Source organism: Cylas formicarius, unplaced genomic scaffold (genome assembly GCF_029955315.1).
Source record: "Cylas formicarius isolate icCylForm1 unplaced genomic scaffold, icCylForm1.1 PGA_scaffold_5__7_contigs__length_24384050, whole genome shotgun sequence".
NCBI classification, from domain to species: domain Eukaryota; kingdom Metazoa; phylum Arthropoda; class Insecta; order Coleoptera; family Brentidae; genus Cylas; species Cylas formicarius.
In genome coordinates, this window is record NW_026844341.1 from 23,586,466 (window position 1) to 23,600,776 (window position 14,311).

General features: G+C 34.6%; 1 protein-coding gene across 1 annotated transcript; it reads left to right on the top strand.

The window, feature by feature from the left end:
• Positions 1-6: 6 nt before the first annotated feature.
• LOC132701725 (protein obstructor-E-like) lies at positions 7-14,010 on the top strand. The gene is made up of 5 exons (XM_060669874.1): positions 7-163; positions 9,864-10,094; positions 10,147-10,335; positions 13,375-13,507; positions 13,559-14,010. Exons 1-5 carry the CDS (start codon positions 121-123, stop codon positions 13,737-13,739), a joined length of 777 nt encoding a protein of 258 aa, XP_060525857.1. The 5' UTR covers positions 7-120; the 3' UTR covers positions 13,740-14,010.
• The last annotated feature ends 301 nt before the right edge of the window (positions 14,011-14,311 follow it).

Genomic DNA, 14,311 nt, shown 5'->3' on the forward strand with positions numbered 1-14,311 from the left:
CGTGCTGTCAAAAGTAGGAGGCGATTCGAACTCGCTTCAGTCTTGGTTCGTCCGGGTTGACAATTGGTGATATATACCGGGCGTTTGCATTAAAACGTACGTCGACGAAGCGCCGACCAAATGAGGAGTTTAGTTTGTGTTATCGCCGCTGCGGCGCTGACTGGTAACTATCGTTCGATATTTTTTTTTGTGCGACAGAAAGAAAATAATAAATATGCAATAGAAATTTTTTTTAAATATATTCTTCCACACTCAAAAAAACGTGACAATTTGTAATGTGTACTTCCAGAAATAAACAAAATACACCGAAATTTTAAAGTCCTCAACCTGAAACTTGGATAAAACTGTATTATACTGTGGTGTTTATGTGGTGCATGAACTTTAAGAATATCGAAAATAAAAAAATAATAAATAAATGAATAATAATAAATAAATAATAAAAAATATTGACACAACAGTATATGTCGTATATAAGATGTAAACATCATCACGCGTGAAGCATTACTCGGTCAGAATATTGTTTTAAAATACACAGAAGAAATACATAAAAAATAGTTCGTTATATTGTTCCACAAATATCAAATGGTGGCTAAAATAAAACGTGTTTGCTATCCGTAATGTCAGTTCTTAAATTTTTCTTTTATTTTTTTATTAATTTTGCCATGTGGCTCGCACCAACAGAAAAACCGAGCCAAGAAACGATGTCAGTCTACGTCTCATCCATCGTTGAAACAATGCGGTGGGTGGGTACGCCGCCGGAATTACTTAAGCGCTCAAGGAAAATGTACGGCACGGCCGTCCAGGATTATTAATCAGTTTTAAAGTGACGTGCAGCAACAATTATCGATAGACGGGCAAAAAGTTCGTTAACCCAAATCAAACTCAACTAACTGCTCAGCGCCCGCACCTCTCTTATGCGGGTACGTTGCCACAGATGGAAATTTGGTTACGTAACGCATGTCGGATGTGTGTTTGCGCAAAAACCACGTAACGAGGTTTCCTGGGTAATCAGTCGTTCTCTAAGTACTTCCGAGTAGTGGCGGATGCTGTGTCGGTAGAAACGCAGAGAAATTTTTGGAAATTAGGCGATTGAATGCTTAAGCAATGGTACGAGTATGCAATATTGACTAACTTGTCTTTTTGGTGAAATCGAAAATCTGATTTCAAACTCGCGCTGAAGTAAGCTCAGAAGAAAATTACGATTGTTGTTCGGTTTGTTTGAAAGACATCATTCATGCTGAAGTTCTTTCAATCTTTCTATAGAAAATGGCCTCGATCCGACCCCGGCATCCATCTTTTTTTCGCGATTGTCGAATTTTTTTTTGGACATTGCTATGAAACACCATAAGTGTCTGAAATTAGAGACAATCGACTTCACATTGAACTTGGGGATCGAGAAGTATTTAAAAAAAAATAAATATCGCGTTTGCAAGGGTCTACAAAAAAGACCATTTTTCAGAAACCGTTTGCAAGATCAAGACGCAGAAGATTCGACTCCATAAACTTCTATTCTTGACGATTTTTTGAAAATGCACAGGGTCGGCCGCAAATTCAACACAACTGGAAAGTGGGCCCGTGTTTCGCAAATCAGTTTCTTTTACATGACGATTTGTATTTAAGGTTTTCTCCTGTTGTACAGGGTGTTCAAGATATTAGGTGCTACATTCAAAAATTAGCAGGTGTCTTAAGTTTGCAGCTATCGACTTTAGATCTGGCAGAAGGGTAGAAGTCCACACCTGTTGAAAAAGGACTTACTCAAATCACGCAAAAATCTTAAAGACCCTCAGAATCGTTCTTTTCCCTATAAAATTATTAGCCGTAAGTCAAAAATTGTATTAAATAGTGTTATAGCCCACATCGAGAGCTACAATTTTTGTATTTACGGTTTTCGTCTATTATATACGCTGTTCAAAATATTTGAAAAAATCCAAATGAAAATCACCATTTCTCGCCCTAAATCTAGACACGACGACGTCATTGCCACGTACTCCATTGTTTCCAAAAACACGTATTTTCTTGAAAAACTCTCTTGACAAAAATCATATGCCAGAAAATCTAAAACATCCTAAAAACTCCCGTTTTTGTGGGTAAATGAAAACCTGCTAAAGATGCGATAATTTGAGGGAGTTTCAGGTTTCGTCAATTATATGCGAGATATTTGAAAAAATGTCAGTCGACAACACTATTATTGGTACAAATTTTAATATTTAACAAGGTTTGGAGAGACTTGAAAGGCACTTTACACAGAGTTGCTAAGGTATAAATAAAAGAAAACAACATTAAATTTACGCAAATAATCAGTAACTCTACAAAAGCAGAATTTTTTTTTCTTGGTACTCAAAAATTTCACAATTCGACATGAATCAGTATTTGTTTTACAAAAATGCGAACAATCCGATGGGCGTATGGATAATAGTACCCATCTTGACGTTTACAAGGCGTGGCGAATATTAGTTACCTAAATTAACAAATGAATGAAAAATATAAAATACAATAACATAAAATAAACATCTCTGCGCGGATTTGTTGTTCTTGCGGTGGAAGTGACCAGCACGCGGCGTTTCATCTCGATAGCGACCTCGGATCGGAACCGAACAGCCGTTTCAATTAGTGGAAAACAAAAATGGCATTTCACGTTCGTCGGAACCAGACGAAAAAAACGTTGTTTAACGAGATTTGCATACCGAACGAGACTGGAACATAAACGAAAGGATTGGCTCGGTTACTTAAATGAAGATGCGATGCAAATGAGAATTTCTCGTTTAAAGTGGACGGTGATGTTTTGATAGACGCACTGAAAATTGCTGACGAATTCGTACCACTTGGTACTTATTAATAAAAGTTATATTATATAACACAGTATAATTAATTAAATAATAGTGCTTGTAAGAGACGATCCAAGGACAAGAGTCGATAGTCCAATTAGATCGAGATAACAGAATGGAGATTGTAAATGTTCAAACGAGACTGAGATAAATAGGACTTTGTATTCACTTCTAATCTTGTTGCATGTTGCCACTGATACTGATCTTACGTACCAATTTAACTGGCTATCTATAGTACAAAGCGACCAATTGAAGGCGAAGAAAAATAAAATATACACCCATCTTAGTTTTGGAGTCTAATTATGGAGGATATTTACAGGATAACACGTTTTCGGGGGTCATTTTCTCGATATTTTTCAAAATCAATTTTTGTCGATCCAACGTGCGTGTTGCATAAAAACGGTTCATCTATTTTTGTACCTTTAAATTTCTGAACGAAGATGAAGGTTTGCCGCAGGCAACAACCTAGAAACAATTGAACCAATTAAAATTTCTCATTGCCCGACCGGTCGCACGTCGCACGACAAAAAACAAAAGAGTAAACAGAACCATTATGATTATTACCGCCGGCAGGGTTTGGGATTGCTCGAGTAGAAAGCGCTGCCTCAGAGAAAGCGATGTGTGTTATAATCTTATTAGCATTTCTCTGAAACGCCGCGGACAGATGCCGAGTCCGCAGACTTCCCGGGGGCTATCGAAGATCTTTAATAAAATTGTGTATTTAGTTTGTAACGTTAATATTTCTGGCGTTATTTCATTGACCAGAAAACAAAAGCAAAGGCTTGGATGACGTTCTGACATTTAATTTCTTATTTACGTATAATATTTATTATACAATATATATTCGTTACTACGCTGGCGCCATTTTCTCATCACCTTCAATTAATTAAGCACCCAAGTAGTACCTAAAGGTCTATTAGCGGGTTATGTATCAACCCAACACATCACAGATTACGATACAAAGAAATTATCAATAGATTAAGTCCAACAACGGAAACTCTACGAGCAAAATGACAAAATATAAATTGAGAACGAAAATTAATAATGCTTTTGCATTTGCATTTACGAAAGCAACATATATATATATATATATATATATATATATATATATATATATATATATATATATATATATATATATATATATATATATATATATATATATATATATATATATATATATATATATATATATATATATATATATATATATATATATATATATATATATGTGACGCACAGCAGAACATAGTTTTTCTTATTGTCTGTGCCATAGAACTAATTCCTCTTCCTTTTATTTATTGTCACTATAGCAGGACATCTAACTGTTTACTATTAACAAAAAAAAAAATTAAACAATGTTTTAAATCGTTTTTTTCTAGTTCTTAATAATAATAATAATAATTAAAGGTTATTAATATTCCCGTAAATGGAGAAAATAGGCAATAACAAAAATGTAGATCGTGAGTGCATGGACAATACACAAAAACTATCTGGCTAATTATCTAGCTAATTACGCTAATTACGAGTATAACGCATCTATAGTGTGGAGCATTTTGGAAAAAGAAATGAAACCCGAAGTGATGCAGTATCGGGAAGTCTGTTAATATACAAATTAGCGACATAATATTAAATACGAGGTGAGTCGAAAAGATGGGTCAGCCCGCTGTTGACAGCTTCATTGTGTAAGAACATTTTGATTATTATTATTATGCCATTTTTTATTTTCACTCCCGGTTTCAATAATTCCAGGGCCTTAACCTTTATTTTAGAAAATAACATTTTTATTTATAAATGTCGCAGTTTTTCAAACATTTTGTCAAAATTTCGTGTGTATATGAATAATTGTCCTTTTTGGTTACACTTTTCATGTAAATATTAAAAATAAATTCAAAAAATATAGACATTTTAAGTTGTCATTGATGTAGTTTAAAATTTAATGAAACTGGACTGATCTTTTCTATATATCAACATGGGTTCGATTGTTCTTCGTTTCGTACGGAAATTTATCCAGAACGGCTGTAGCAAATCCAACACCATTTGGAGGGTAAAAGTTACTTAAACTAGTACACACTTAGTTTAAATTAAGGACTTAAAAAATCTTTAAAAAATAAAGATATTCAATACACAACATAACACAACACAAATGCATTTATCTCATTAAAGAAATCTAAATGGAGAAAAGTAGCTTTAATCTGACACTAAATATTAATTAATGTTGCTATCAAAGAAAAAGTTGTGTGAGTTTAAATAACTTTTACCCTCCTAATTGGAGTTGCTACACGTTATGGATAAACTATAAATTATCAAAACATCAAAAAAATAAAATTATTTAACAACCTGTGAAATGAAGCAGAATCAGACCTATGTTGGGATAAAAACAAGCCCTCCCATGTTTTTTGAAACACCTTGTACTATTATTAAGTTTTTAACCCAAGTAACTTTGAAGACCATAGACGTACGTGAAGAAAAAACACACCTTTAGAAGAAGAGTGTATCTTAAGTTTCAACAAAATATTTGGAAACAACGATTAACACCGTTCATTATCGAAACGGGTTAGCCTAGCTTTCGACTTACCCTGTATAGGTGTATAGTTTTTTATTTAGTTTTTTTTCTTGTCCCTTCCTTAGCTTAGAATAAAATTATGTAGATTTTGTATTATAATGTTGTTGTTTCTATTATTATTATTACATAGTTGGAACTACTAAAACCGAAGAAAAAATGCGAGAAGATGAATCAGCAGTCAGTTTGACACAGGGTTGCCAAGTATTGATAACTATATAGCAGTTTCTTTAAAGGAAAATCGCTAAAGGTAGATTTAAAAATGGCGTTTGCTTGATCTCGATTAGTCAACGCTATCAGCGAAAGTCCAATACGTCCAAACTGATCAGCAGCTTTGCCCTCGAACCAAGGTTATCTCGAGTTTAGCAAAAAAAAAATAAAGAAATGCTTGTTCTCACGGGCGAACCTGAAGAATCCGTGCTGCAGGTAGTATTTATTTCAACTCCAAGACACGCGGGATCAGAAAAGGTGAAGGTTAACGGGCTGGCTTGTTTTATTGATGCAAATTGTTTTTTTAATGATAGAAGTACATCGTTTCGCATCACGGCAGATCCGGATTAGATATCCTATCGTCACTGAGAATTATTTTTGTTGGCTTTTTGATCTTCCCAGGTATCCCGACCCAACCCACTTAGGGCGTGGTATAATATTTCGGCAGAAAAAGTAATAATGCTTTCTTCACTTGATGAAATTCGAGTTTTCCATAAATTTTCGAAAAAATAAAAATAGCCTAAAAGCCAATATGTCGTTACTGAGCCTGACTGCCTGAAACTGTTTCAGTCAAGCTCTGAAGAAGCCAACAGGATGATTGGCGAAACGTCAGCAAGTTCGACTCAGCAAAAACCGACCCACGCGGAATCCAGAAGTTTAATAAAAAGTAAAATTCAATACTTTGAGTCAGTCGGTGCAAAATTTAGTCTATTAAATACAACTATCGTTAAAAGTAATAACTAAATAATAGGGCATTTATTTTATAACTAAACGTTCCTAAATGTGTGTCCGGAAATAACTACTTTAAGAAATGATACTACATGAATAAATAAAAAAAATTCATATGAACATATCCCGAAAATGAATTTGCAAGACACAGGATGGCAAACTTAAAAAAAAAGATGTTTAATAAATATCTTGTGTTAAAATTTGGGAGCGTTGTTTGTTGTCACAGGAGTCTTAGTTGAAATTGATGAAACTCCGTTTTCGTTTTTGGAACAAATCTAATCACAGCACAGCACCATATGGTGTTTACAAAGCAACCAAAAGTCGTGTTAAATAATATTTATTATAAACGGAAAAAAAAATGACAACTTGTATCTCGAAAACTATATATACCCATGTTCATATTAAAAAGAAATCTTATTTTTTCATGCGGAATAACCATTTGAAATATTCGAATGTTATTTGAATTAATTTCATTTTCTTCTTGAAATAAATGGGACATTAAAACTAATAACTTGACTTTAATTGGCGAGTTTAGCATTGATGTAATCCTTTTCACAAAACTTCTGGATTCCTCCTGCGTCGGTTTTTGCTGAGTAGAACCTTGCTGACGTTTCGCCAACCATCCTGTTGGCTTCTTCAGTTTCAGTCAAGCTCTCGGCAGCAGTAGATTTTATTTATTTGCAGCTATCACAGATTCAAAAAATCAATTTTTTTTTTAGTTTTATTTATTTACAGAGACATTTTGAGCCATGTTAACATTCTGTTTAATCTAGAAATTAGCAAAAGGTGACGGAAACACCCGGTAAATTACTAGGTGACAAAAAAGAAAGCGTCATAACGCATCAAATTGTTTTGGTTGCGGTATTCGTTGCTCGTTGTTCCTCTTAATTAAAACAATTCCTGGCGGGAACGTTACTCGTTGCGAAGGCTATTCAGAGAACCAAGCCTCGAATGAAAGTTGAAAGTTAGAGTCAAGAATGCGTTTTGCCAACGGAATGGGAATTCGTTGATTCTCGAACTGTAATTTTGATAATTTTACTTTGGTGTTTTCCTTCCTCTTTTCCCATAAAATATCAATATGTTCAACACTGCCAGATGAAATATGAATAATGAACATTTTGTTCTGTCTACTTTCCCTTTTGTTGTTCACTTTACATAATTTCTAGAGGATGTTAATGATAATGTGGCCTTTCTCAGCAACGCAATTTTAGTTATTCCTGATAAGCATGCACCAGTTGGAACAACAAAGGAAACCAACAAGCCGTAACCGAACATATTTATAAAAATTTTACAGATCGCAGCGTAAATTTGGAATACTGGTATTCTACAAACAACTCAAGTACAAATTGGAAGATAAATTAAATATTACCTTTTACCTCTTTGTCGTCCTTTATTTTTATTTATTTATTTTTTATTTATTTATTTATTTAGCAACAACAATATAACAAATTACAGTTTGGGCCATAAATATAACCCACAACACTTTGTCGCTGCACAATTTGCAAGACTATACTTATTTATAATAATGTCACAATCATACATGAGATGGAAAAGGAAAAGTACGCAATTAAATACAGAAATGACTTTCAACAATCCAAGCATTTATTTTATATTTAATTTTCCTATAGGGCTTCAGTCTAAAACACGGAGGCAGAGCATTGCAAACCCTTGGACCAGTATGCTTAAAATGTTTTTGCATAGCCAAATGTTTTATAATACATGGCTTTAAACATGAATCTTACAATTGCTTTCACGTAAAATTTCTATAGAGTAAAACCTTTGCTGTCTTGGAAAAGCAGTTGAGATGAGTATATTTTGATTTTGAAAAGTATGATTTTAATTAAATAAAATTAAATTAAATTAAAATTAAAATTAAATTAAAATTAAATTAAAATTAAATTAAAATTAAATTAAAATTAAATTAAAATTAAATTAAAATTAAATTAAAATTAAATTAAAATTAAATTAAAATTAAATTAAAATTAAATTAAAATTAAATTAAAATTAAATTAAAATTAAATTAAAAATAAATTAAAATTAAATTAAAATAAAATTAAAATTAAATTAAAATTAAATTAAAATTAAATTAAAATTAAATTAAAATTAAATTAAAATTAAATTAAAATTAAATTAAAATTAAAATTGAATAAATTAAAATTAAAATTGAATAAATTAAAATTAAATTAAAATTAAATTAAAATTAAATTAAAATAAATTAAAATTAAATCAAAATTAAATTAAAATTAAATTATAATTAAATTAAAATTAAATTAATGTAATTAACAACTAAAAATTCAGATATTAATGTTAATGTTAATCTTGTTGTGAGAAGTTCGATAAAGGGGAGGTATTTAAATCTAATTGAACGTTAAGCAATACATTTGAATGTCTGATTTTGTTAATCTCCACGGCTTCCAATAAATTTAATTTTCTACTTTTTGTGGCTGTATGTAAAATATCAAAATTGTTGTCAACAAATATATGCCACTCTTTCAACAGAAAATTACAACAAAGAACTTAATATCACTAACAGTAAACTCTATTTATCCGAAACCTAATACAGAACACCAACGATTTAAAAGAATTACATATATAGGAGAATCCAGTGAAAAAGTTTCAAAACATTTGTCAAAATGTGGTTTAAAAATAGCTTTCAGAACTAACAACTCACAACAACACAATAGAACGAAATGTCCAAAATCTCAAACATCAGGTGTCTACAAGTTGAAATGGGGATCTTGTCCTAAAATTTATATTGGACACAAAGGGAGATCCTTCAAGAAACGCATTAACGAACATAAAAGAGCGTTTAAAAACAATAGTATAGATTCTAATTATGCTGCACACTTAAACACAGAAAAACACATTTTTGACGACGATTTTGATATTTTATTCAATTTCTCATCAAAATAAACTAACAATAATGTTTTGCTATACTGCACAATTTTGGTTAGTTAATGTTTTACTCCGAATATTGTGGAGGTTCCTCTGGGTTAGGCCTAAGGTTATAAATTTGGCCTTACCTACGTTCAACGACAACAAGCTGCAATCTAGCCAATTCTTCAATCTAGCTACCGTCATTTCAGTGTTTTTCATAAAGATTGGGCTGTCATTGATTGGTAATATACCATTTATGTATATACTTAATAGAAATGGATCAAATATTGTACCCTGCGGCACTCCGAATGCTCAACTCTTGTGTACATTAGATATCTTTACGCAGTGTGTTCTATCACTGACATAGAATTTAAATGAGTCATACACAATTCCTTTAATAGTCATTTTATGAAGTTTGCCCAGTAGGACACGGTGTGCTACAGTGGCAAACGCCTCGGCTAAGTTCATAAACACTTCAGCCACTTTCTTTCCTTCATCGATTGCCGGTAATTTAGGACATTCTTGTAAAGAAAAGCACTTTGCCTCGGAAAGCAGCCGTCTACAGCCCCAATCTTCCTTCTGCAAATTGCTATAATCCGGGATAATAAACTTTATTATAATTGTTATCCAAAAATAATCAACGAAGACTCATATCTCAGGCTTGGTGAGCGGACAACAGCTGAAAAACAACCAGGAGGACCCTTGCAACGTCAAATCGCGGGTGATCGCTGACACGACGTACTGCGACAGGTACTGGGAATGCGTCAACGGCCAGCCGGAACTGTACGACTGTCCCAACGGCTTAGTTTTCGCCGGGAAGAACCGGGGAGTCACCGAAGGCTGCGACTACCCCTGGCGGTCCAACTACTGCGAGGGAAAACAGCAAGCGAGTTAGTGGTCCGCGGTTCTCGTAGACCTGAAATATTGTAGGGCATTTTTCAGACGCGCCTATAGGAACCGAGCACTGCGACTGGCTGTACGGAATCTTCGAGCACGAAACCTCGTGCACCCGGTATTGGACTTGCTGGAACGGCACGGCAACTGAACAGCTTTGCATCGGCGGTCTGCTGTACAACGACCGAACGCACGCCTGCGACTGGCCCGAGAATGTAGACGGGTGTCAGAAACATCGTAAGTTTTACGCTGTATTCCTGGTGTTCCCTCTTTTTGGTTAGTCCCTAGGTGATTTGGTTACATAAATTTGCAATCTGATCGTTTTTACGTATTCTCCACCTCCGGTAAGAGGCTCTTAAATACTAATAATAATAAACATTCCATTTAGAGAGCAATATATATTGGGTTGTTCGGAAAGTCATTTCGTTTTTTTTGGGGAACATGAAAGACAGTTTTCGTATAATGAATAAATATTTTATTAAATTATATATTGGCCATTCTGGTCCAACACCTTTTGCCATCTTTCTGGCAGTAACATAATTCCCCTCTCATAAAAGTTTTGGTCCTTGCTGGCAAAAAACTGGTTCAGGTGGTTTTTGACATCTTCATTTGAGGTATAGGTTTTGCCATCCAAAAAATTTTGCAGGGACCGGAACAAATAGTAGTCGGAAGGCGCCAGATCTGGAGAATATGGTGGATGTTGCAGTACGTCCCATTCAAACTGTAAAAGTTTTTGGCGAGTGACTAAACTTGTATGAAGTCTCGCATTATCCTGGTGGAACACTACACCTTTCCTGTTGATTAATTCGGGCCTCTTCTCTTTAAGTGAATCATTCAATTTGTCCAGTTGATGACAATAGACTTCTGAATTAATCGTTGAATTGTCCGGCAAAAGCTCAAAAAAAAACGATTCCTTTGACATCCCACCAAACGGAGAGCATCACCTTTTTTTGGTGAATGTTGGCTTTTGACACGCTTTGAGCCGGTTCATCTTTTCTGCTCCATCACCTCTTGCCTTTAACATTGTTGTATACAACCCATTTTTCGTCCCCAGTAATAATCCGCTTCAAAAATGGATCATTTTCTTGACGTTTGAGGAGCGAATCACACACGTCAACGCGACGACACAAATTTCGCTCCGTAAGGACATGGGGCACCCACACATCGAGCTTCGAGGTTAAGCCCATGCCTTTCAAATGGCCATAAACAGTCGAATTCGACAAATTTAATCTCTCACCGATCTCTCGTGCGGTTATTCGCCGATTTGCATCAACTAATGCCTTTATCGCATCTTTGTCAGCTTCGACCGGCCTTCCAGACCGTGGTGCATCTTCGACATCAAAATTGCCGGATCGAAATTTTTCAAACCAGTTCTGGCACTGGCGTACTGTTAACACGCCTTCTCCATACACATCCGTCAATTTTTTTCTCGCTTGGACAGCATTTTTACCTTTTCTGAAGTAAAAAAGTAAAATATGACGAAAATGCTGCTTATTGCTCTCCATATTTAAAAGGGCACCAACCAAAAACTACTGCGTAGAATTAATAGAACTTTTTCACACACAAGCCTTGCAATATCAGCTCTCAAGACATATAATGGTTATGCGGCTTAAGTGTGAAGTTGGTTTCGAAAAAACGTAATTAAGTCCTCTGACGGGAAAAAACGAAATGACTTTCCGAACAACCTTATAGATATTTAAAAAAATAATAATATTTAGTAAGCAAATTAATTAAATTGCCCTTTGGTACGCAATTAAGACAGTCCGCAATCGAAATTGAAGTTGTACACAGCTGACGCGAACCGGACCTCAAACAATTCATTTAGTTTGCAGTTAAATTTGTCAATCGTTTGAGGTAGAGCAGTCGAACAGCGTATCCACTGCACTCTGCAAAGTGACGCAGTCAGGTACACGGGAAATGGAGGAATACATTTTTAAGTCATCCGCAAATATCACGGTTTGAGGATTGCCGAAAACTGAAAAAACGTCATCAATAAACATTAGAAACAAGAGGAGTCCGAAATTAGAACCTTGTGGCACCCCTGAAGTTGAAAATTATAAAAGCTATGCTGATTTGGCGAGATGTTTTTTAGGGAGTTGTCATCCAAAGTAACTTCTAGTATTTTTGAAAAATTGCATAACATTGTGATTGGTCTATAATTACCTACGTGACTTTTTTCACCATTTTTAAAAATAGAACAAACTCTTGATTCCTTCCAACATCGAGAATAAATTCTAGAAAAACGCGCTAGGACTAATACAATCTTTAACAAAAAAGATGGAATTTGATTGAAGCTGAAACTGGATAGAAATTCAAATCTACATTATTGTAAGCAGCGCGACTAGGAAACAAGAAATGCGCTCTTAAAAAAAAAATAGCAAACGCCTCCACGATGATTTGAGAAATCGTCTTCTAGATAGAATACTAAGGGGTGTCCAGAATTCCCTATACATCACCACTTGGTATGGGTTCCTATCTGTCATGTGCTTTTGAATTTTGTATGAACCACAACCATCATATTGAACAGAATAGAATATATTACATTACAAAATCAAAATAACTTTTACAAATGAAACCCTGAAAGTACATATGAATTTTTATAGTCGAGTAATTGGAGCGTAATCATAATCAACAATCATAGTAAAGAAAAGAAAATTGTGGAAATACTTTTTATTTCAAGTAATTCATATCTATTAAATAGTAAAAAATATCTTATCCTTAAATGTAGAATACCTATAATTTAATTTAGAAATTAAATGTTTTGTCCATCCATCGGTTTTACGTGCAAGGGCGTTGAACTGATGTTCTATTTGATAACTATTTTATCTTTTCCAATATTTTCTTAAATTTCAAGACAACCTTTTAATTCTGACGTAAAATAAACAAATAAATAAATAAGACGGCTTTTCATTAACCAGTGTATAATATTTTTAAATTTTCGATGTGTGGGAGATATTTAAGCTATGAAAATTTGGCCAGAAGTCCGCTTATTTCTCTCGTTGAAAAGTTGATATGTACACCTTATCTCATTGATTTGACAATTTTGATTCTAATGTAGTCTCTTAAGTTTATTAGTAAGTTAACTATTTTGAAACCAATTTTTTAAATTCACAAAATTTTCTTTGACGTGTTTTGTAACCCTACGGGACAATACAGCGTCGCCTGCAAAGCCAATTATCACACATGTTCATTGTGATACTTTACGTTTTCTTTCCATTAAATAATTTTTTCGAATACCGAAATATTAATAATAAAAATATGAACAATCTGTTTCAGCGCTTTGTAACGACGATCCCAACGGCAACGTACCGCTGGGAAAATCGTGCAACAGGTATTGGCAGTGCCAGGGCGGATACCCGAGGTTGCAAAGATGTCCGGCCATGTTGGTATTCGACAGGAGATCCTTGAGGTAACGCGGTACCCTCGGCCAGACCTTGGTCCCTCACTAAACGCTTTTCAGATGCGTCGTACCGCCGACCGAAGATTGCGACGTGCCGAGCACGCTACCCCCTCCGCCGTTCGAAGAGGAAGGCGAACAAAATCTTCCGCAGAACAACCCCAAAAACAGGGGCGGCGATTTTCCGAATCTACCACCCGGAGCGATCCCAGTTCCGGGCAAGGGAAACCGCGCTAAGAACTAACTTCCGGAACGTGGCAAAATTAATCACGAGGTCCGTAAAAGGTTTCGCAACCGAATCTCCCGAGCATCATCAGGTCATCATTCTCTTTTTTTGTTACATAAGTAACGTTAACTTATTACGATATTAGTGCATAAATTATCGTGCCTAGTAAGTCGCGTGAAATTGTTCGACATCGGACTTTCACTAATTAGCGTCTCTTTCTTCCGCTAGCGCCAGTATTCGTTCTTCGTTATTTTTTCCCCTCATTTCCCGTCGATATTATTTTATTTTAGGATGTTTTATTCCATTTTAATTTTGTAAATTAGGTTTAAATAAAATCGTTTTTTTGTATTTTTGTGCGCTTTTATTTGGGTACTGCGATTAATGAGAATCTGTAGAAGTAAAGTGCCGTAAAGAGAAAACCCCTTCGTTAGAATGGGAAATCTGTTTAAAAGTAAAGACCAAACCAGGTCTGCGCTCTCACAAGAAACTTGAAGCCTTTGAGATGTGGTCACACCGACAAATTCTTAGGGCTGCTTTGGTTGAAGATGTTTCCAAAAAGACTGTTTTAGAAATGATTCAAAAATGGTCCA